General features: G+C 38.4%; 1 protein-coding gene across 1 annotated transcript in view; it reads left to right on the top strand.

Annotated features, from left to right (window-relative positions):
- PTGFRN (prostaglandin F2 receptor inhibitor) overlaps positions 1 to 21669 on the top strand; it is a 78455-nt gene extending 56786 nt beyond the window's left edge. The window contains exons 7-9 of the mRNA XM_051992909.1: positions 5220 to 5327; positions 15754 to 16059; positions 17914 to 21669. Coding sequence (XP_051848869.1) covers positions 5220 to 5327; positions 15754 to 16059; positions 17914 to 18080 — 581 coding nt within the window. The 3' untranslated portion in view covers positions 18081 to 21669. The remainder of the gene's footprint in view (positions 1 to 5219; positions 5328 to 15753; positions 16060 to 17913) is intronic.
- Positions 21670 to 24684: the final 3015 nt, after the last annotated feature.

Raw genomic sequence — 24684 nt, 5'->3', positions numbered from 1 at the left:
TTACAGAAAACTGGGGCTGAGAGAGGGGAAGGTGACAGAGTGGATAAGCTCGGGGTAGGGGGTCTAGTTCAGAATGTGCCTTAACTTTTATTAACTTGACTTATCAAGGCAGCATTGCATGGCAAATAAAAGATCTGGCTTTGGAACGAAGAAGTCCTGGGTTCCAGTCCTGCCCTTGATACATAATATAGCTCTATGACCATGGGCAAAGTAGTTCACCTGAGTCACAATTTTGTAAGCTGTAGCTTACAGGTGAATGGCTGATTGGAATCAGTAGAATGATGAATCTGTGGATCACGGATGAATGAGAGGTGCAGACTTCCTCCAGCCCTCTCTGTCCCCTACCTCCAAAATCAAAGCAGTATTTCCATACAGGGCAAGACAGTTTCATCTTCATTCCATTGACATTGCGTCTGGCTTGGCAAACGACTCCCTCCTTGCCTGTGTGCTTGGCAGAGTACCCAGGGCAGCTGTGTAGAAATGGAGTGTGTCTGTCTGTCTTTGCTAAGAAGAGCAATGAGTAATAGATATTTTTAAAAAGTTGTGGGTCTCAAAAGTCTTAGTGCAGTATTTAGCTTTGATAGTTTATGCACAGGAAAAATAAGTCCAGTTTATCACAAGTTTCAAATTGCCAACTTACTGTTATGGGGGGACTAAGATTGGGACTGAAAAGTCCTAATCCATTTCCCCCAGTTTCTCTGGGAACAGGAGGAAAATGACATTCTTTATGAGGTATGAGCTACTTCTCCTAACGTTTCTTGTGACTGCCATCTTGATCCCCTAATTAGAAGTTATTTCCATGATGACTCTTCATTTATTCCATTATATTTTCCAAACAAACTATCCAAAAATTGATTACATATAGGAAATATCCTTAAATTTCCCAACTTTAAAGTCATGTGATATTTATCTATGTGGTTTCTAGCTTCTGGGTTGAAATTAACTCCCTGAGTTCTTTCCCCTTTTTGCCAAACCTTTGGAATTGTTTCTTCAAGTTTTAAGGATATTTCCTTACTTCACTTGAAATAAGTTAACCAAGTGCTCCATAGAAAGCAGTGGCTCCAGACAACACTCAGTATCTCCTGATAACAAAAGAGCTATCACTTAAGCGTGCAGCAAACCTTAAGCCACATTTTATAACACAGCTCTCCCTGGTGACTAATTTTCCTCTCTTCCTCTGGCCCCATCTCATTTTTCCTTGGGTATTCCCTCTGGTGCTTTTCCACTGGTTACTACTTTGCTTTATTTTTAATGACTCAGGGTATTGGTGGGGAATAGAATCCATATCAATGTGATCAGAAGATCTTCTTTCATATCTCTGCTGCTTGTTCAGTCCAGACATTTGTAGGCATTGTATCCAAAGGCACTGACTGTGCTTGGTCCTAAGGATTCGGAGACAAGAAAGAAACACTCTCTACTCCTCACGCCGCCCCACTCCCCTTGTCAAAGAGGGGACATTCCAGTGGCTCATAAACCAAGCACACAACGATAAAAAAAAAGACAATTTGAAAACGAGATCACTAATGGGGGGGTGGAGGAGAATCAGAAAAGACCAGAGTACCTGAGTTAAACCTTGAAAAGAAACTGGAGATGCTAATGGAAGGAGATGAAAAGAGTTTGTATTACAGAGGAGACAGCCTATGTTTGTGCAGAGACTAGGAGAAAATAGATAGAGTGTCAGGTTTGGGGAACAGTGAGTAGGCAGGCTTGTCTGGAACAGTATGTGAAGAGAGATTCTATGAAATGAGTCTGGAAAGGTAGATGGAAAACAGCCTGCAAGAAACCCTACATTCCAGGCTGAGGAGCTGATATTTTATTCTAGTGGAGGAGGAAGTCACTGAAGATTTCTGAGAAGGAGTGAGATGGGCAAGCTGTTAGAGTAGAGGTCCTTCGGGAAGATTTATTTGGTAGCTGTTTGGGGGATGGATTGGAGAGGGGACAGCCTAGAAATGGATGCATCGAGAGGTTCTGTTGATGACTATTACTAGCAGTTCATGTCAGAGATGATGAGGGTCTGAATTTGGATAGTATTTTCAAAAGCAGTATAGTCACACGTATTCTCCAGTAGCTTGGGAGTTGAGAGACTTCTAGTAATTTAACTCGTGTCACATGAATTGTTCAGTTCAGACATTTGTAGGCATTGTATACAAAGGTACTGTGGTTGGTCCTAAGGATTCAGAGATAAGAAAGAAACATTCTTTTAGGAGCATAATGTCAGAGCTGGAAAGACTCTGAGATTGTCTATTCTACCTCCTAAATTTTTAGATTAGGAAGTTGAGGCCCAAAGACTTGGTCTCCTCATTTCAGTCCAGGTCCTTCTTTCTCATTTGGAAATTAGAGTAACATAGAGGAATGGGCACAGACCCCAGAGTCAGAGAACTCGGTTTGGATCTCTAGGCATTTCAACTCGCTATACCTCAGTTAGTTCTTAGCTATAAAACTCAGTGAGCACTAATAGCTCTTCAGACTTTTCCTTCATGATCCTCTAAGTTAATGATTTCCATTCAAGAAATACCATCACTACAAAAATTCAATATAATGAAAGTATTCCAAAGCTTAAACCAAAGACCCGTGATAAAAGTATTGTCTGCATTACAAGTAAATTGTTACTATGCATAATTCATAGCTGTGTACATTGCCCGATCTTGTTCCTAGCTTCGGTGGTGAAGAGGAAACTTTATCCTGCCTCATGGCTAACAGGGAGAATGAGAAATAAAGGCACCGAGGAAATCTGGAAAATCTGGCCTCAAATGATTACTAGCTATGTTACCTGGGCAAGTCACTTAACCCCGTTTGCCTCAGTTTCCTCATTTATCAAGTGAGCTGGAGAAGAAAATGGCAAAGCTCTCTAGTGTCTCTGCCAAAGAAACCCAAATGGGGGCATGAAGAGTTGGACATGAAGACTGAAATGGCCGAACAAAAAATTATCATTTTCTCCCCTGTTTCTGCTAACTTCTGAACAAGATACCTCCCTACACAGTTTTGAAACATAGTGTATCCTTAGCTGAGCAGTATGGGATCAGACTAGTTCTCACCTTACTATTATGGGGTAGAGAAGAGGAAGATCAAGAGTAAAAAAAGAGTCAAATAACTGCTTTGGGAGGGAGAGAGTAGGGCTGGCCTGAGCTAAATCTGGAGGTGAAATTTGTCTTTGGCCCTTCGTTTTCTGTGACTGTCTTACTGCTGGGCCACCGCCCCGCCATTCCTCTTGTATCTCAGGGCATTGATACTGTCTAAGCCCAGAAGCTCTATCCAGAATTGCCTGCCTGTTCTTTGATGTTCTCCATTTCTGAATTACTCTCCTCATCAAAATTCCCATTCTTTTAATACTTTAATACTCATGGTTAAGAAAGCATTGTGATTGAAATTGGATTAAATGGTATCATTACAAAGTGCTTCCCCATATAGATTTTTTTTTTTTTTTTTTTTTGTATTCAGCTGGTTTTGGGAGCAGGGAGGAGGCAAAGAAGGATAACCTTCTCTTTATCTCTGCTTTAGCTGCCAGCTTCTGAATATGAGCCAGCTTTATTTCTCTTTGTCTTATCAGAGAGGAGAGAGTTACTTTTCACTGGAATCACTTGATAAACCCAGGAATTCACAGTCCATAGCTATGGTCTATTTTCTTTATTTTTTAGACGTCCAGACAGGACCTCTTTATATGCTGGAAACCCTGGCTGATAGGTATACCTACCCCCAGGTAATGGGAGCCCGAACAGGGTAGACATTGAGATCCTGAACTGGGGGGAAATGGGGTTAGTTCTAGACTTCTCTCTTTCCTCAAATTAGAATCAGAGGGAATACATCAGATTGATCTGATGGAGGTTGAAGTTAGAGGCCACAATATCTAGTCCAAGATGTTAGACAATAATCTTGTCCAAGATTTAGATTTCCAAATTTGGATTTCTAAATCCAAAAAACACCTTTCTTCTGCCTGACTTTATAAAAGCTTAACTTCAATGAATGCAATGGAAAGAGTGGAGCAGGTAGGTGGTTCAGTGAATAGAATTCTTGTGCTGGAGTTCAAATCAAGCCTCAGGCATTTAATCTCTATATGCCTTAATCCACTGAAGAAAGAAATAGCAGATCACCCCAATATCTTTGCCTTACTCTGTACATGATCATGAAGAATCAGACATAACTGAACAACTGACAATGGAAGGGGTATGAAGCTGGAGTGAAATGACTCAGGTTTGGTCCTTGGCTTATTTCCTGTGTGAATGTGGGTGAACCAGTTGACACGTTTAAGCCTAAATTTCTTCACGTAGAAAATGAAAGCATTGATCTAAATCTTAGCTTTTTAAATCGTGCTTGACAACCCCACGTGGGGTATCATAACTAAATGTGAGGTCAAAAATTATGATTTATTATTGGCAAATATTTGATTTCTATATCTATCTTATATACCCAAGGTCATGTAAAAATATCTCAGGCAAAGAGGAGGTCGGAAATAAAAAATGTTTTCTAAGCCTTGGTCTAAATGACTTCCATGGTCCTTTTTCATTATAATTCTGCCATCCTATCATTCATTTTCATATTTGTGAAAGGTTTGCCATGTGTACCTAATTACAAAAATGATACTTAGGCTTGTTGGTAATTAGGTAAAATTAATTTTGTCATTAAAATATTATTTAATTACTGTGCTAAAATAGGCTTTGTATGGGTTGTTTTGTAATATTGTTATTACCTTACAATTAAAAAAATGTAGAGAAGATTATTGTCCATTTGGAATTAACTTGTATTTGTAACTACATCACTAGTTGTGTGATTTATTTCATAAGGGTACAGTGAGATGTAGCATTCTCAGTCCCCTTTTCAAAGAACTACTTCATTCATTACTCTCTGTATTCTTGGAGAGGGGATGGAGAGTCTCAAAGAGACTGGCGGAACAACTCCAGTCTCTCTAAAGGCTGCTAGTACAGCCAAGTTCATTGCCCAGAAGCAAACCTTCCCATAACAGTACTGAGCAAATGCACATGCTTCATTTGGTATTACAGAAAGGAAAAGGGAAAGAAAAAAAAATTACTCTTGATATTCAGGTGCAATTCATTTGGCAAGCTTTTGGTATCTGAAAGAAGAAAAACATTGTTTAGTTGATATTCTCAGTCTAGTTTTAACTGAGAAGAAACTGTATGTTTTTCAACTCATGTAAAAATTTATTTAAGAGTCTGAGAAATTTTGAAGACAGTGGGAATAATGGGACCACAATTATTTTCTTCCAGGGCCCATATTTAATGTCTCAGTGCATTCTGACACTCCAACAGTATATCGAGGTGATCTGATTAAACTGTTCTGCATCATCTCCCTGGAAGGAGCAGCCCTTGATCCAGGTATTTATCCCTTTCTTCATTTTATTGGGGGGGAGGGAAGGCAGAAGGGAATAGGAACACCATTTCCTTTCTTGTACATATTTTGTTCAGTTAATTTTTATTAAGCAGTTATTATGTGTCAGATACTAGGTTAGATGCAGTGGAGGCAAAGACACATGGAAACTAGTAAACTAAGAAATATTAGTATGCACAAAATGAAAGAAAAAATATAACCATAAATACAAATACATATATGTGCATATGTATACACACATTTATATAAAAATGCATATCTATGAATGAATGTATTTATATGCGTATATATGTATACGTACACACACAAACACATATACCTTGCTTACTATATGTCAGAAACTTGTATTGGAGATACAAATACAAGAAAGCAAGATAGTCCTTGCCTTGGTAAACCAAAACACCAATGAATAAATGCACAATACCTAAATGAATGGATGAGAAAGCATTTATTAAGTGATTGCTAGGTGCTAAGTGCTAAAAATACAAATACAAGTAAGCAATATAGACCCATCCCACAAGGAATTATAAAGTAGAGGGAAACAGCAAATGTGAGAAAGTCCATGTTGGAAAGAAGAGAAAGTAGATGGAGGCTGCATGTGAGGCAGCATGGCTTGGAGACCACCAGGAAGGGGGGTGGTGGATTTAGGATTGGACAGAATGAGGTAAAAACTCACCAATTAGGGCCTACTTTCTTAGGGGCTGGAATTCAGCTTTTGATGGGAAGAGGTGAAAGCAGTGGAAGCCGGAGGGCTTGGAAATGTCTGGGAAGTACCAAAATAAATATAAATTGTGTCCTCTGCTAGATTATAAATTCTTGAAGGGGAGGCACTGTGTCTTATGCATACTAATATTGCCCAACTATAATAGGCATTTGATAAGTATTTAAAAGAATGAATGAACAGACAAATAGTTCTAAAAGAAATCACTCATCTGTTAAGTGCTTTGGGAACATGTCTAAAGTGCAACTTCTTTCCCTTTCACTTCATGACCAAACAGGTCATAGAAAGGGTCTCTATGTCTTATTTTGTTTTAAATGTCTGTTTAAAATGTCCTGATCTTCATCCTTGTATATCCTAAGTCCCCTTTCTCCTTCTTATAAGCCACGATGCTGTTATTTTTAGCTGTAATGTATCTAACCTATACATACTCAAATTAAGGTCCACTGTTGCAGAGAACCCAAGAAACCGCACAGGGAGGCAAACAGAGGCAGAGGCAGTGATCTGCCCTTTCCCCAGTATCTGTTCATATGCTATACTAATAGTGATAAATCCCCCTTTCCACCTATTAACCAGTTAAACCAGTGGTTCTCAAACTTTTGTTTTCAGTATCTTTATCCTATTAAAAATTATTGAGGATCTCTCCAAAGCTTTTTTGTTTATCTGGATTATATTTATAGACATTTACCATATTGTAAATAAAAACTATTTTTGAATTTGTAGGCTCTCTAAAAGGGTTTCAGAGACCCCCAGGATTCTCTAGACCATCCTTTGAGAACCACTGAGTTAAACTATGCCTTTCATAGAGTTACCATGTTCTTTTAAAACAGGAATTCTTCAGACAGACTTGAAATTCAGCCACAAACAGGCTAATTGTAACTTGAGTTAAATTTGCTGAATGGCTTCTTTCCTTCTTTCAGTCTATCATCAACAAGTATTTATTAAGTTTCTTTTATCTGTTAGGTGCTGGGAATGCAACAAGAAAAGAAACAGTCCTTGCTCCCAAGGACCTTAGTTGTTATTAGGAATGGGGCAAGAGAGGGGGAAGTGAGGGAGTGGAGTTCAGCATGTACATATATAATTGTATGCTAAATAAATAGAGGGTAATTGGAGGCACCTTTAGCAGTTAGTAGGAAAATCAGGAAAGGGTTTCATGTAAAAGATACTTTGTCTGAGCTTTGAAAGAAATTAGAAATTTAAGAGACAGTGACAAGTAGGAAAATATTCTAGCTCTGAGAAATAGACTAAGAAGAGGCACAAAAATAGTAGAGGGAATGTCATGCATAAGGATAGTAAAAAAGGGATATTTGGCTAGCTTTTAGAATAAAGTTGGCTAGATCTAGGTTATCGATCTTTGTGTTACAAAGATGTTTTATAAATATTACAAATGGTAAGACTAGACTTAGGGGCAATCTGCCCCTTTGCTACTTCAGAGTTTTCTTGCTATCAATCTTCCCTTTGTAGATAGATTCTTAGACTTGGAAGAAATCTTAAATTCAGTTAATCACAGAATTTGAGGTTGGAAAATATCTTACCACCATTCTATCCCAGATACAAAATGAGTCTTCCTTATAACACTGACAATTGGTCATCCAACTTCAACTCGAAGATCCCTAAAATTGGGGAATTCATTATCTCTCTATTATTTCATTCCACTTTTGGATGGCATCAATTGTTTTTTTAATCTTATTTTAATTTTTATAATAGCTCTTTCTTTTTCTAAATAATATAAAGATAGTTTTTAACATTCGCCTTTGCAAAACCTTGTGTTCCAAGTTTTTCTTCCTCCTTTCCCCTAGAGAGCAAACAATCTACTATAGGTTAAATATATACAATTCTTCTAAATGTATTTCCATATTTGTCATGCTGCACAAGAAAAATAAGATCAAAAAGGGAAAAAACATGGGAAAGAAAAAAACCAAGAAAACAAACACCACCACCAAAAAAGGTGAAAATACTATGCTTTGATCTACATTCGGTCTCCATAATTCTCTGTCTGGATGTGGATGGCTCTTTCCATCACAAGTCTGTTGGAATTGCCTTGAATTACTTCATTATTGAAAATAGCCATGTCATCACAGTTGATCATCATATAATCTTGTTGTTGTTGTGTTCAATGATTTCCTGGTTCTGTTCATTTCATTTAGTATCATTCATTTCATGTAAGTCTTTCCAGCCTTTTCCGAAATCAACCATGGACAGTACCAATTGTTAAGAGGCTTTTTCCTGATATCAGGCCTAAATTGTTCACTTTGCAATTTTTACGCATCACTCCTGATTATATCTCTGGGATCAAACAAAACAAACCTCACCCTTCTCTCATTATTGGCCTGTTAGCCATCATCGGTTGCTCTTGTTTGGACACTATCCAGCTTATCACTGTCTCTCCAGAACGGAACGTAATACTCCAAATGAAGTCTGATGAGACACTTATATCTCTGTGTGAAAATAAGTTTAGATGAGATTGAACTCTGATAAACATAAGTGTTTGTGGCTTTCTCATAGAGGAAAACTTATTGAGAATCTGAGTAAAGATGTGTGGGGGAGGGATTGAGTTAAATACCAGTTTGCTGCTATTAAAACCAGCTCACATGATCATGCTGTTTAGAATTTAAGGGAACCTTAGAGGTCATCTAGTCTAACATTTCATTATCAGATGAAGAAATTGAGGATCATAGAAGACATATTGGCAGTGGGGGGATGAGCCAAGCTTCAAGCTCAGGCCTTCTTAGGACAAATACAGAACTCTTTGTACTACTAAAAGTTGTCATGGAAGGTTGAATGGTGGGGTAAGTTAGAGAATTTTAAGATGATAAGGAAGGGAAGAATTCATATACAAATAAGAATTGAAATGACATCTATTTTAGGTTCAGTAGTTGGTAGATACTATTCACAGAAATAAACAATGGCCCTGTTCCTTGAGTGAGCTACTTTTACTGTCTTTGAAGACCAGCAGTAAAAAAGCACAAAGAAAAATGGTGATTTTCATGGTTAATGGAGAAGTAGAAATAAAGGGAAAAGTAAATAGGAAAACTTTTTTTTTCAGTTGCCTACCTCACTTTGAACCAAACATTAAATCATAGAGCTAGAAAGGACACTAGAGACTATGTACCCTATCTCATGTCTCCACCATGTCCTCCCCAAATCTCTTTTTCCAAGCTAAATTTCCCCAGTTCTTTCAAATATACTTTTATGCTCTGATCACCAATCTTCTCTTTATCCTGGTCACTAACTTTTGGGTAATTCCAACTTATCAATGTTCTTCCTAAAATTGAACTGAGAAAAAGCAAAACAAAACACTTTCTATATGGTCTGACCAGGATAGAGAGCAGTGAGCCTATCACCTTCAATGTAATGATCATTATTCATCTCTTAATGCCACATTAAGAACTAATAATAGTAACTAATTTTAAACTAATATTTTAAAATCTAGTATATTGTCAAACACTTTGCTAAAATTTAGGTAAACTATGTAATATCCACTAATAGTCAACCTTTTGACCTTGTCAAAAAAGTCAACAAACTGAGTTTGATATGATTTGTCCTTATTGAAATCATGTTGGTTCTAAGTGGGTGGTTAGTATTTTCTTTTCAGGATCATTCTATACCATCCTTCTAATAATGTTTTCTTGAATTTTATCAAGAATTGAAATCAGACTTACTGACTCTATTTTCTGCTCTTCTTAAAGACCAGGACACTTTCTGTCTATGTAATCTCTTAGTTCCTTTATCATTCTTTCAAAAAATGCTAATAAGGGCTTAGCAATTACCTGTGCCAGTTTTTTTAGGATCCTGTGATGTAGTCTGGACCTGGAACTTTGGAACGTCAAGGGCATCTAGACAGTGTCCTACTACATCCTTACTTACATTGCTTTTTACATCACTATTACCCTGCTTCATTCTGTTCTTGCCAGTCTAAAGAGCATTTTCTTTGGCGGAGAAAACAGAATCAAAATAAGAGGTGAACTCTCTACTCTTCATCATTCATTTTCATCATATCATCTACCCTACAGCAGTAGTTCTTTCTTTGATCCTCTTCTTTTTCCCAGCATAGCTTTAAAAAATCATTTTTGCTGTCTTTAGCATTCATCACTAGCCTTCTCATTCTGGGTTTTTTGCTATTTTTTTTTAATACTCCTGACACTCTTCTTCCAGGGCTTGCTTTTGTATTCACCCTTGGTTACCTGCCCTGGTTTCTTTCTTCTGTGTATGCCTTTTTAAAAATCTAAGCTAGTTGATGAGCTCTGTCACCATTTCTCTTCTTAGACAACTTCTCATTTTTTTCCTCTTTGGAAATGTTTTTTGTTTGTAAATTCAAAATTTCTTTTTTTAGAACTTTCCATAATTCTTGGGCTAGATTTCCTTGTAGAATTTTAAACCAAAGATCCCACCTACCTTTTTTCTTAGCCCTTTGTAGTCTATTCTTTCCAAACCACAATGTCTCCTATCATTACACTCTCTTGCTTCCATGCTAGGTTTTTGAACCAAGGAAGAGAATTGAGAGAGTATGGCAGAATAATAGGATGAAGAAAGAATACAGTAAGAAAGGGCAGGTTGGACTTGTAGGATTAATTGCTGTAGAAAAATCAAGGAAGGAGAAGACTGAAAAAAAAAAAACGTGATTGGTGAACTTTGTATTGTTGTAATAATATGGTGCAGAAATCTAACTGTAAGAAACTGAAACATTATTAAGCATGCCAGGCCTAACGCCTTTCCTTATGTAAAGTGGGTTGGACTAAATGAAATCTAGAGAAATTTAGTCTTTTTTTAAAGTAGAGACTATTGATAATTTGAGTTTTGTATCCTCTGCATCTGGCACAGTGCCTTATACCTAGTTGACACTTAATGAGTATTGGGTTAAATTAAACCAGAAGAGCCTGAAGGACCATTTAGAGTCCTGCTTCAACTCCTGTGACTAATTTTTTTGAGCCCCTCATCTGGGCTTCCTTCTATCAGGTTCCTGGATTTCTTTTGAATATGCAATATTTTTAATATACAATATTATTCTACCATATCTTTTATCTAGCAACAATTATGAATCCCTTCCCATCAAGTCTTGGTATAAAGTCAATGTTATTTTCTTGAAGTAGAATTTCCAGTTAACCTTGTTGATTGCACATAAGTATCCAAGTTAATGGGTCTTCTTACTTAACTCTCTAATTTGATACTATCTCTTGTAAATCATTGATCCTCCCTTTTGCTAATCTTCTTCTATTCTACCTGCTGTTCTCTCTGTTACCTGTCTTGAAAGATTTGTGCTCTCTACCCATCTCTTTTCAGGTTTAAGTTTTTTGCATTAGATTCATAAGACTACTTCAAGGAAATTTATTTTTTTTAACTATCATTTCTTAGGTGAATCTATTGCTGACCAAGAGCCCATCATTCCTGTATTTTAAACTGTGGTCCAGGCATCTAAGTACTGTTCTCAGATACCATTTTTTAAAACTGCTTATTCTTGTCTAAGATCTGATTTTTCATCTAAAGCCTTCATATTCTTTTTTTAATAGTATTTTTTTCAGTTACATGTCAAGTCAATTTTTAGCATTTATTTTTACAAGATTTTGAATTCCAAATTTTTCTCCCTCCCTCCACTCTCGTCTTCCTAAAATGGTAGGTAATTTGATATTGGTTATACATGTACTAGCATGTAAAATATATTTCCATATTAGTCACAGTTGTGAAAGAATAAACAGATAAAAAAGAAAAAACTACAAAAAAAAAGTAAAAACAAAGTATGTAAAGTCCCCATATTCAGTTGACATTGGTAATGAAAACATTACTCCAATCTTCTGAGATTTTAGTTGATTAACCCAAAAATTCACAATTTCTATCAATTCTAAATTTCTTCTTTCAAAAGATATATTTATTGATCTTTTGAATTTTTATATCACCAAAAGCTCCCCAGTATCTTTCCCCTTTCCTTTCTTGAGAGCCATCCTACATGATGATAATATTTTTAAAGAAAAGGAGAAAAAAATGATAATGGGAAAAAAATCAATGAAACTGATAAATATTTTCCCAAAGTCTGAAAATAAAAGAACGGAGATAGTGGAAGGGGGTCCTCTTATCTATTCTTTGGCGCCATTCTTGTTCTTTGTAATGTTTTAACATTCATTATTGTTTGTTTTGTGGTGTTCTTTCCACTTACATTGTTGAAGTCAGTGTGTATGTTGTTTTCATGGTCCTGAGTTCAAATGTGGCCTTAGACACTTAATACACTGAAACCCTGGGCAAATCATTTAACCCTACTATTTGCCTCATTTTCTTTATCTGTAAAATGAACTGGAGAAGTAAATGACAAGGCACTCCAAGAAAATCCTAAATGACGAGTCAGGCACTGATGAAATGACTGAACAACAGCAACAAAGGCATTCTGAGCGGTAGAAATGAAAAAGGAATATATTCCAAGAATGAGGGAATGGCATATGCAAAAACACAGAAGTAGAAGATACAAACTTGGGGTTGGCAAGTAGTCCACTTTTGCTGGAATATAGAACGTTTGGAGGAGAGACACAGACTTGGAAAGGTCGGTTGAAACTCAGTTGTGAAGGGCTTTGAATGCCAAGCTGAGGGGTTTCTAATTTCGCTTAAAGATAATGGGAAATTGTTGATAAAGGAGTGCTTTGCCCAAGCTTTGTGCTTTAGGAAGCTTCTTTGGTCAGCTTTGTGGCAGACAGATTAGGGAGAGGAGAAATTGGAATCCGGAATTTTAATTAGGAAGGTCTTGCTTTGTAATAATCAAGATAATGGGAAAATGAGCTAGGGAGGTAGTAGGATAGTGGAAAGAAGGGGACAAATGAGCTGTTGTGACACTAGAACTGCCAAGACTGATCTTCCTGATGGCAGCTATTAATCCATCTCACCGATCCTTCAAGCCAAGAAACTACTTCCTTCTGAGCTAGTCCAGCTTTCAGTGCTACAGAAGGTCTCTGAGACAATGAGTGGATATCACTGAGCTTTAGAGATTAAGTGGTCCCTTCTCTCCCCATTCTTCTTTATGACAATCTTTGATCTTCCGACACAAGTCCAAATTCCCCTCATCTTTTCATAATCTTTTCCTTCTTCATTCTATCATTGAAGAACCTCCAATTACTAAATAATTATGACATCTTAAAGGGGAAAAATGAAGTGATAGTCATGTTAAGAATAGAAAGGTATGGTAGAAATATGGCCAGATAACCTGGATTCTTAACTTTTTTTTCACATATTACCATATGGGGCCACTCAGGTCTTTTTCCCCCCAACTCCTATAATAGGTCACCACAGTCTAGTGCTTACTTAGCATAGTGCCTAGAAACATTTGGTGCTTAATACATTCTTGTTGACTTGATTCAGGTTTGTATATCTAGATACAACTCTAAAGGGTAGAAAAGATGTGTGGTGAAATGATATGGATCATTAGACCCATAAATCAATGGAAAATTATTTTTTCCCAAATCAGAACTCTTAAAATGTATGAATTCTGCTTTGTAAACATTAGAGCATTACTACAGAGATCTGAGTTGTTATTATCTAACATGATATTTTTTTTCCTTTTCCATCCTCCATCAGCACTTAACCTTTGGTTTAATGGTATGTATGTTAGAGATGCAGAATAACGTTCCATGCTGGGTTCCACATTAGGGTCCTCATCACTAGAAAAAGGGAGAGAAATTTCTTAGAACAACCAGGAAGAAGTATTTTTGCCCACAAAGGCCCTGTATGGAATGTGCCAGGCTCAATATTTTCAGTGTTCTTCCTGTGTGTAATTCTGAGATCTTAAAGCAATAATAGGCTACCTCTTCTTGGAGATACTGAAGAAGAATGCTCAGGTGAGGGATAGTATAAAAATCCTTCCAACCCTGAGATTCTGGAGGCTTATGATAGAAACAAACACTCTGCTCTTTGTATAGAAAGTTTTATTCTCCAGTATAATTGCAACCAGTCTTGGCTGACTGTTATCTTGCAGGCCACAGTCTATGGAACTTTGCCCTTTTGGTTTGCATGTGGGTGGAAGAGTCTGACTAATTAAAAACAAATTATGATTAAGTTTCCACCCTTTTTATGTTGGCCCTGTGAAATAAAGAAGCTATTGTTAAAGCATCTCAGCAGTGGAAATGAAGGGAAAACGTGCTGTCTCTCCAGATCTCAAAGCTAATGTTCCTTATATAGGTGGAGGGTATATTTTTGTATTAGTTTTTAGTAATAATAACAACTAACATTACATATGTTATCACTTGCTCCTCACAACTGTCTGAAGTAGATGATACTATTATCCCCATTTCACAGATGAGAAAACTGAAATTGAGAGAAGTATAAGGATTTGGCCAGGGTCATATACAGATAAGTGTCTGAGATAGAATTCAGACTTTAAATCTGAATCTACTACTCTATCTCATTGTAAGTTGCAAAAGGGACCATCTAGAGAATCTGCTATTAGAAACAGTTGTTTTTAGTATTACCCATGTATTTGTTTAATAGGTATCTTAAAAACATCAACATTGTTACATTGCCTTTTCTGTTACCTTTAGTGTATTTTGCTCAATTAATAATAAATATGTTCATTTTCATTGTTTAAAAAATTTGCTATTTAAACAGTTTTTTAGAGTATACATTTTTTAAAAGTTCATTGGCTCAGCCAAAATCCTTCCCGAAGCTGCTGGCTAAGGCCTCCCTGATCGCAGCAACACCTTTAACCTGAAAAGGCTGAGGCCTCTTAACCACTCTTTGTTGGCTGTATTCCCAAATTGTCTAGGAATTACTGCTTGTCCCGAAGACTTTATTTCTCCTAGGCCCATGCTAATTTATTTGCCTTTATTAGAACTTTAATTTTGTAAGTACTTTACAATTCAGCAACATTACTCTCTGGGGCTATTTGACCATCCCCAATATCCTTTGTCTGACTTTAAAAAAATTATTATTAAATATTATAAACTTAAGCACTTTTCCAGAAGAAAAAGGAATGCATGGCTATTAAATGCTAAACTGTTCTCATTTATCAGGATTTTCTTCTGAATCAATGTGTATGTAGCTGTGTTCTTTAGCCTGATGTTTCAGAAGTACCTTGTTTTTGACTTTGAAAACAATGCTGTTCCCCAAACTTGAAGAAGTTTGACATTCAGAATATTCTTCCTCTCCCTCTCTCTCCCTCCCCCTCCTTCTTCTTCCCTCTTCCTCCCTCCCTCTCTTTCTCTTTCTCTTTCTCTTTCTCTCTCTCTCTCTCTTTCATATCTGTACTTGTCATTTGAAAAGGACATCACATAGCTTCCTGTTAAGAAATACAGGAAAGTGTGAGTGAGTAGTGGGCTTTTAAGCCACTTAATAGTTAAAATTTATATGTAATGCACTTTATGTGTATCATCTCAATAAGTGCTATTATTATACCTATTTTAAGGACAGGGAAACTGAGCTGAGCTTGATTAAGTGACTTTTGCAGGGTCACTTAGCCACTAAGTAAGGAAGAATTTGAATTTAGTTCTCTCTGACTTTAAGCGCAGTGCTCTAGACCATCTGTCTTTGTCTGGTTTTATTGTTCAGTTTATTGAGGTGTTTAGAGAATGATCTGCCCATAGACCAGTTTTATATTCTGCGCTTGTCAGAGAAGCATTTCTGTAACATGGTAATTTTCTTCCTCTGTTATTTCCCAGATTTGAGTACAGGGACCCTGATCCATCTACTGCACTGACAATGCTTTGTCATTTGATTGCCTATTTTAGATGACATGTCCTTCGATGTATCCTGGTTTGCTGTCCATTCCTTTGCCTTGGACAAACCTGCTGTCCTTTTATCTTCATTGGATCGGAAAGGTGTTGTGAACAAGGCTCGGAGAACCTGGAAGAGTGACCTAAGTCTGGAGAAGATCAGTGTGATGGAATTCCTCCTCCAAGTTCATGGCTCGGAGGACCAAGATTTTGGCAACTACTTCTGTGCTGTGATACCATGGATCAGGTCAAGCACAGGGTCCTGGCAGCGGGAGACAGAGATCAAATCCAAGCCCGTCTTTGTAACTGTGAAGATGGATGGTATGACCTCACATGCTCATTTTTCTCATTGTTTGTGAAGTGCCCTCAATTTGCTTTATTCTAACCAGCATAGGGACTACCTACCTCATCTGAAAAATGTGTCCCAATGAATACTATTTTTTATCTAGCACAAGAATGATTCAGCTTTTTTTGGACTAAAAACCCCTTTAACAGTCTGGTGGAGTCTATGGAAGCCTTCTCAGGATACTGGTTTTTTGGTTGTTGTTTTTTAATATATAAAATAAAATACCAGGATTACAAAGGAAGCCCCTCGTGCCAAAATGTGATTATTGAAGTATTTTTTAAAAAGAAAAAATCCAAGATTACCCTGAAATTTGTTCATGGGGTCTGTGAACTCCAGGTTAAGAATCTCTGATTTTGACTTAGGCCTAATTAGAGAAGAAGTAAGAGCGAAAAGCCTATTGGTCCTACTTGGTGTAGACCTGTTAGAAAGATATTGGATAGCTTTATGCCATTTTAACTAATGTGTAAATGTCCTATTTGTTTCCTCCTGTTCCTAACTTGGATTTTTTCCCAGATGTTTAATAGGAAGGGGAAAGGAACTTTTTAATTAAGTGGATGTTTATCAAGTTCCTACTGTGTGGGGATCATGGAGTTTGTCCTTGGAGGAGGGAAACACAAAGTTCAAGTGTCCCCTGTCCTGGTGGATCTTTCAGTTTAGTAGGAAAATAACTAAAGAAAAAATGTCCATTTTCTAGATAAGGCCATGAAAGACTCACTTCAGATCCATCCCCCTCCCCTTTGACTTAGCAGCGCATCCCTTTAACTTGGGTCACTTCTTAGAATCAATGCTAGACTGAAGCTGACCACTCATTTCCTTTCTGCCAGCCTGCAAGACTGTCAGTGTGTGGGTGGGTGGAGAGGTAGGCTTTCATTTTTGTGTAATCTTTGTTGAGTTTATATCACTAATTACTGACGTTTTGTCTCCATATGTGAGTTTCAGTGTAAAGTGCTTTAAGTAACTCCATGTATAAAAATGTAGTTTTATAGAAAATGTTGAAAATAATGATTTACTTTGCAAAAGAATCCACCACTTTAAATTTCCAGGTTTGATGACACTTGCCTTACAAACATTTGATTTCTTCACAAATTTTAGGTACACATATACTGATATAAAAGTAAAGTAATCTTTATTTGGACCAGGTATATATGATTTCCTCATGGTGAAGAAATCATTTGTAGAGTTCCATCTTTTCCATGATTTATAATCTTAGAGATTTATAATCTTCCATGACTTATAATATAAATTATAGTTATAATTTATAATCTTATAATTGATAAATCCATAATTTACAATCTATGTCATGGGGACAGAGTGGTTAAATGTCTTGCTCAGAGTCACACAGCCAGAATGGCTCTCTATCCATTGTGTCACACTCATGGACTCTGATGAGGAATCCCCATATCCCCCCCCCCCCCCCAGAAACAATGAATCTCAAAGATGGCCAGAAGAGTTGAGTTTTGGGTTCTTTGTTTTGTTTTGGCCATCCTCATTTAAGAGAATAGAATGGCAACCTTAGTCAGGTCTGATTCTGTTACGAGCTCTTAGCCTCCTTTCTTTACTGTTGGGTGATAGGGGAGAATCACTTTTTTTCTTCATCTACACATACAATGAAAGCCCTTCCTAAGCCATAGGACTTTTTGAAATTGTATATAGTATGTCCTCAATGTATGTTTGGATTGAAGCAAATTGAATTTGGGAGAGGGACACTAGGTTAATTAAAAGCAAGTCATTAAGAAAACATTCACCCATTTTTACCTCATGAATTATTGCCAGCCAGATTAGAACGGGCTAACCTGTTTTATTAACTCTGTCCTTCCTCTTCCACACAGTACTGAATGCCTTCAAGTATCCCCTGTTAATCGGCATCAGCCTCTCCACCATCATCGGACTCATCTCCTGCCTCATAGGCTACTGCAGCTCTCACTGGTGCTGTAAGAAGGAGGTCCAGGAAACGAGACGAGAACGCCGGCGACTCATGTCAATGGAAATGGACTAGGCGCGGGCCTGAGAAAGATGGATTGTCTTTCTGGGAGAGAGATGGGGGAGAAGAGGACAGTGACATTTTAGAGTGAAGTGTTTTACACTAACAAAAGAAAAGTCCTCTCTAATCTCAGGTGGGACTTCCAGCTCTCTCTTTTCTGCATGTTAAGAACCGAGAGCACGGGCCATGTTTACCAGTTCTGACTCTTCCAGTGGCACTTTCTGAAGGGACGCTCTGTTCTGGATCTATCAGTTATTTCGTAGGGTGTATGTTTTCCCAAGTGGGGCTTTTTAAATGGTGGACTTTGTCTGATTTTTTTTCCCTCTTACCAGTTTTGAGGCCCTCTTATAAAACTCCGTGTTATATTTTTTGGTCTATGGAGAGGGGGTTTGCGGAGAGAAGGGGGGTGGCAGGATTTAGAGACCTTTGTCTTGGATGAATATTTGCTTGCTCACTCCAGTAGGTCGCTGTCAACTTCGAGGCGCTGTTGCGAAGATCTCCTCAATGAGATGTTCTAGTACTGCTTGGAGACAGCATGGCACTGTTGCTAAAAGCCCGTTTGTGGCTTTTATCATCATCCCCCTATTTTCAGGGGCTTATGCTACACTTTACATGGAAACTTGGTTTCCTATTGAATCAAAAGGCATTTTTGCTTCTTTGTTTCCTCTCTGTTCATTCAGTGTTAGAATATCGGCCCCCCTAGAACCTGACATTCCACCGAACACCTTACCTTGCCACCTCAGCCTTAAAATGTAAGCTAGTAAAAACACAGCAGCCCCTCGCTAGTGGCAATAGGTAGGCATGTGAAGAAATGAGGAAGGGGGATGGGGGATGCCAGTTTTTAGCATAGGCAGCTCTGAGTATTCCTTTCCCTTGAACAAGCAATCGGGGGAGCCGGGGAGGCAGACAGGCAGACTGGGAGACGAAGCCCAGGGTGGGAGGCACAATAAGGTGACGAGGGCCCAAGCTGGCACGGAAGCCGCCGCCGCCTCCACTCTCCTGCCTGCTAGACACCCGCTTTGGCAGCAGCTCCAGTGGGCCCCGCGGGAGCACCTGCAGAAACCTAACATTCCAGTCTTGCTGCTTTGACTCCCTCGTCAGGAAAGTGAATAGTTTTCCCGAGACTGTCTTACCTGAAAGGACTCAGAAATAAAGTGGAAAAGCCATTCTTTTCCATGGCTTTTTTCATCCATCAGGTCTTTTTAGGAAGCTCAACAGGGTGTTAAGGGTCTGAGAGGGCACGGCGAGGAAGAGGAATGAAACCCATCTATTTATTCTCACGTAAACAGCCTGCTGAATGAATACCAGTCTCTTTTGCTCGACTGTCAGTCAAGGGACAGTGGCTCAAAGCAGAGAGAAAGAAATGTTATTTGTCCTGAGGCTCCTTTTCCCCCCTGCTTTTAAAAAAAGATTTCCCCAGCACTCTCCTGCCTTCCAAAGTGTCTCAGACGCGGCATGGCCTTTCTGAAGCATCCCAGTAGGGTTTTCTGAGGCCCATTGATGACTCATGGCCTAGATTTCTGTCTGCTCTGCTTTTATTCTCTCTGAAGGAGCAGTCACGGTGCTGTCTTCCAAGGAAAGGGGTGGGGGTGGGGGGTGGGGAGAGAAGAAATTGTTTTGAGCAATAAAGTCGGGTCCCAAAGAAGAGCATTCATATACACCCATTTTCTCATAATTGGCAGGATGAGCCCTTCCCTTTCCCCCCACCCCCAGCTTCTTATCCTCACCTGCTCTCTCTGATTACAGTCTCCATGACCATGTGGGCTTGCACATTGATTTCCCTCTGTTCTGCTAATAGAGAGGGTTGCTCATGCAATAATGAGTACTCTCTCTGGCTGTGAGTCTTTAGTGCCCAAGGCAAAAATACTCCCCGAGGACAGTAGCAGGGCCCTGGCATTCCAGGTATACTTGTCCCCAAATGGAAAGCGCCCCCACATTTATGCCCTTTACAGAACAAGAGTAGGGATGACCAAAGGGAGAAACTGTAGGATTTTAATAGCATTAAGTTTTTGTCCTCTCCTCCCCCCTATATTTCCCCGCCCTCCGTCCCATCCCTATCCCTATGCTAACACTAAAATAGATGCCATTTCTTTTTGGTATTATTTCCAAGAAGGGAGAAATCAGGCTCTTCTAAAGGCAGCAGTTCTAAAATCAAAAAAGTTGACATTGGGACTTTTACTAGTTAATAGCCAGCACACTCTGAGCACTTTGGGGTCTACCATTTTGCTGAGAGAAAACTCAGGGTTTTCATGACTCAGGCCTTTCTTGTTAGTAGAGAAAGGCGTCCAGCTATTGATGGGGGTGGGGGGAGGTGGAGAGGGAGGGGAACTTTGCTACCCTAGTAGGGTTAACACTAAGTAATGGATTGGTTGGCCAATACCACTAGCATTAACAAGGCTTTATGGGGAATTGTGCCCTGTGCCTTTTCCTTTACAAGCTGATGCTGCTGGTCAGAGCTGATATCGCAATTTTAAGAGCTGCCCCAAAATGTCTACTTCCATAGCTTTTGCGAGGGAAGTAGACCCAGGACACCATGCCAAAAAACATTGCATCAACTTGGAAAATAAACTTTGCTGATCATTTGTCTGTCTCTCTATCCATCCTTTCTCTTTCTCTCTTTTTCTCTCTTTCTCTCTCTTTTTCTCTCTCTCTCTCTCTTTCTTTCTTTAATACAAAATGTGTTGGTGAGGGCCTTCTTGGGATACCATGTAATGGTCCTGCAGAGAGGTTCCTGCCATAATAGCAGTTGGAATGACCAGGGGTCTTGGAACTCCTGATGCTGACAAGTCGCCACTTATATTTGTTTATTTGAACAACTTGATAGTCATATACATATTCCCTAGAAAAAGCCTAGGGCTTATTCACGAGTGAGTCTTAAATAACCAAAACTTATAGACATGCTGAAGTTGTTGTTGTTATTGTTGTTGTTTTTCAAAAACACAAACTGACACCATAAAGAAAGTCTCTTGGAACAGTGAAAATGCAGAGACTCATCTATCACATTTAAATATTTCTTAAGTTCCCTGCATTCAACTGCTAGTGTTTTCCGTTCTCCCCACGCTCCCAGCATTCCCTTGAAGTCCCAGCACAGGAAGACCCCTGGTATCAAGACCCTTCTGTCTACTTTCCCTTCTGCATTTTGTTCTACAGACTCTTGGCAGCCATTACTTTGTCACTGAAGTCAGTGACCCAGAGACTGAGCCTTCCCAGCAGGGACAATAAGCAATATACAACTTGCTACTCGCAGAAAAATCTGAACTATTTTTTAGCTTTGCAACTGACAACAGAGGAAGAAGGGAACGAGGGCCCGGGTAAGTGCATTCTTCTTCCTCTGATCCTCCAGGTTCCTAATGACACACCCGGCATGCACATCGCTTGGGGAGAAAATATAGACTTTTTTTTCCTACACAAGAAACAAGGACCGGAAACACCAGCTCACAAATCTAAAAACTCGCTTAGACAAATGGTTTGCATATTTTTGTCCATACTCAGTGTCATTTGAACTGATTATATTGTGTTTTATACTGTGATCACAAATAATATGCAATACACATTCTGTTTTTTTTTCTAATTTCATTAAAGAAAGTTTAATTTAAAGTCAAAATGTATTAAGGACGTGGTATTTATTGAATGGCTTTTTCCTTTCCTCCTCTTCCATGGAAGGATCAATGTTGTGTGTCCATGGTTCTCTTTCTTTGGCATATTTTTCCCCTTTGAACCCTGAAAACACTTTAGATTGTTCTCGAGGATAGAGAAAAGCATGTAAATTTAATAGGCCTCAGTGAAGCTGATGTGTCCTAATGGCACACTGAAAAGAAAGGGTAGAAACAAAACTCCCTTTTAAGAAAATTTTTAGGTACTAGGCAGTCCTGTTTGGTATGCCTCCTTGTCTCCCGCTCATATTACCTCTTAGGTGTCTGATCTGCAGGGTGAAAGTGAGGACTCTTATTCTGGGAAACAATTGTTCCATGACCTGGTCATTGCTAGAGAAGAGTTTTGGTACTCATGAGCCCACGGGGAACTAACATGTCTTTGCAATTCATTCCACTTCAGTTGCAGATTAGAATTGAGGGAAAATGCAGGGATGTCCAAGATTACCCTTTCTTCTCCCACCCCAGAGAGTCCAAGGGTAGTGCTTCCACTTCTGCTCTAGAAATAGTGGTTGTAAAAAATGAATGGCCTCCATACTATTTTGGATTTTGCTAGATTCCTTCCACCAGTCCCTCCCTCCATCCCATTGCCTCACTCATATTCTTTTTCTTCTTAAGAGAAAACTACACCCATTTTATTGGTGGGAATGGAATTAAGTAATAGGATCTTAAGCCTTAGGTCAAGAAGTAATCTCAGCCATTTAGTCCAACACTTGTTTTATAGATGAAGAAACAAATCTGAAGAGGAGACATTAGTAAGCTAGTAAGTAGCAAGGCAAGACTTAAACTCAGATCCACTAACTGCACTGTATCATTCTTCCCACAATGTCACGTTACCTTCTTGGTACAATTTGGTTTACATGTTACAAAGAAGCCCATATGTCAAGACTGAGATTAGCTTTGCCATTGGTGAATTTTGACATGGATTAAAGTCTATCAAAGACATGCTATCTGCTAACATGCCTTTTCTTTCTCTCCCATTCCTATTCTGATTTTAATTCCCTCTATTCTTGTAAATTAATTCCTACTAAGGTAACAGTATAGTTCAGTGGAAAGGGCATTGAATTTGTAGTTAGATTTCAGTTTGGTGTCCCTGCCACTTATTACTTCTGAGACTTTTTTCTGTTGCTTTCTCAACTTTGAGATCAAAAGGACTGGACTAAATCTCTGAGTTTCCTTTTAGTTCTAAATCTATGATCCTATTAAGTAATCTCCCTTCCTAGCCCCAAATCATAGTAGTATTGAGGTAGGTAGCTAGAGCCTATTTTTTAATAGCTCTCTTCTATCTGCCTCTACTTTTTTCAGTTCACTCTACTCCAAGATTCACTCAGCAGAGTGTCTCTCCATCATTTTGTCAGTAAACTGAAAGAAGCTCTCTGACCCGCTTCCCCCATCAAATGGGAGAACTGAAAACCACTTTTTTTTTTTTTAAATTGTAGCCACATTTTGGTACGTTAATCAAACTTGGAATTCTGGTGAAGCCCCAAATGGCCAAGTTGAAAGGATAAAGTATTGGAATAAGGGTGAAGAGGTCTGGTTTTTTGAAGGGGGGGTGTCTCATTTCTCTCATTCATAAAATGGAAGAATAGAACTACAGGTATGTAATTCTACAGCATTCAGCATAAAGGAGTATAGATATATTATACCAGTGGTTCTCAAAATATGGTCTAGAGAATCCTGGGGGTCTCTGAAACCCTTTTAGGGGGGTCTACAAATTCAAAAATAGTTTTTATTTCCAGTGTGGTAAATGTCTATATAATCCAGATAAACAAAAACTCTTTGCAGAGATCTTCAATAATTTTTAATAGGATAAAGATACTGAACACAAAAGTTTGAGAACCACTGTATTAGACCCACTGAATCCAGTCTCTATAGTGCACAAACTAAAGCAGAGAGTGACTTTGGCAGGGTCACACAGATAATAAGGATCTTAAGTAGGATTTAAATTCAGGTTTTCCTGACTCCAAGGCTTACACTCTTCCCAGTGGCTGGCTGTCATAGCAATTTGTACCCAATGCCTTGACAACAGGCATGTCTAGGTGTAGGCCTTCTGGAACATCCAGGAGCCCAGTAAGTTTGTCACATTAGATTTCAAGAGTCCTCAAGGACTAAAGAGAAGATTTATACACACCTTCTTTTAATCTGTCTTCCAGCTCTTTTATCCTTCCTTTATTTCAATCTTATTCTCTTTAATGCAACAGATTTATTGATTGACAAACATTTCTCAAGGGTTTAATATTATTATCAGAAATATAATATGCCAGTCATCAAAAACTCGATAGCAAAAGTGATCAAATAAGCAAACCTTAAACCACTATATAAATGCTACTTATTATGAGTTACTAATGCAGGTAGGCGGTACAGTGGATAGAGTGCCCTATCTGGACTCAAGATCTTATCCTCTAAATTCAAATCCAGCCTCAGACACTTAGCAGTTGGGTGACCCTGAATAAGTCACTTTACCCTGTTTGCCTCAGTTTCCTCATTTGTACAATGAATTGAAGAAGGCAAATGCAAACTACTCTAATATCTTTGCCAAGAAAACTCCAAATGGAGTCATGATTGAAACAACTGAACAACAAAATTATTATTTTCTATGTGCTGAGTTCTGTGCCAAGCCCCATAATAATAATAACAACAACTGACATTTATATAGAACTTACTGTGGGCCAGGTACTATGCTAAACATTTTACAATTATTCTCTCATCTGATCCCCACAACAGTCTTGAGAATTAGGTATTATTATAACCCCCATTTTACAGATGAGGAAACTGAGACAAGCAGGGTGAGTGACGTGCTGAGAGTCACATAACTAGCTGGATTTGAATGCTTCCTGACTCCAAATCTGTCCCTCTATTCATTGTGCCACCTAGCTGCCTTTAATTTTTAGTTATTATTAAACTAATAGTATAGGGCCAAGAGAGCTGATTAAACTGGAAGTCAAGGCAACATAATAGAGCAAGGAAAG

This window comes from Antechinus flavipes, chromosome 4 (assembly GCF_016432865.1).
Source record: "Antechinus flavipes isolate AdamAnt ecotype Samford, QLD, Australia chromosome 4, AdamAnt_v2, whole genome shotgun sequence".
NCBI lineage: Eukaryota > Metazoa > Chordata > Mammalia > Dasyuromorphia > Dasyuridae > Antechinus > Antechinus flavipes.
The sequence above is the reverse complement of the archived record's forward strand: the minus strand, read 5'-3'. Positions and strand labels throughout refer to the sequence as shown.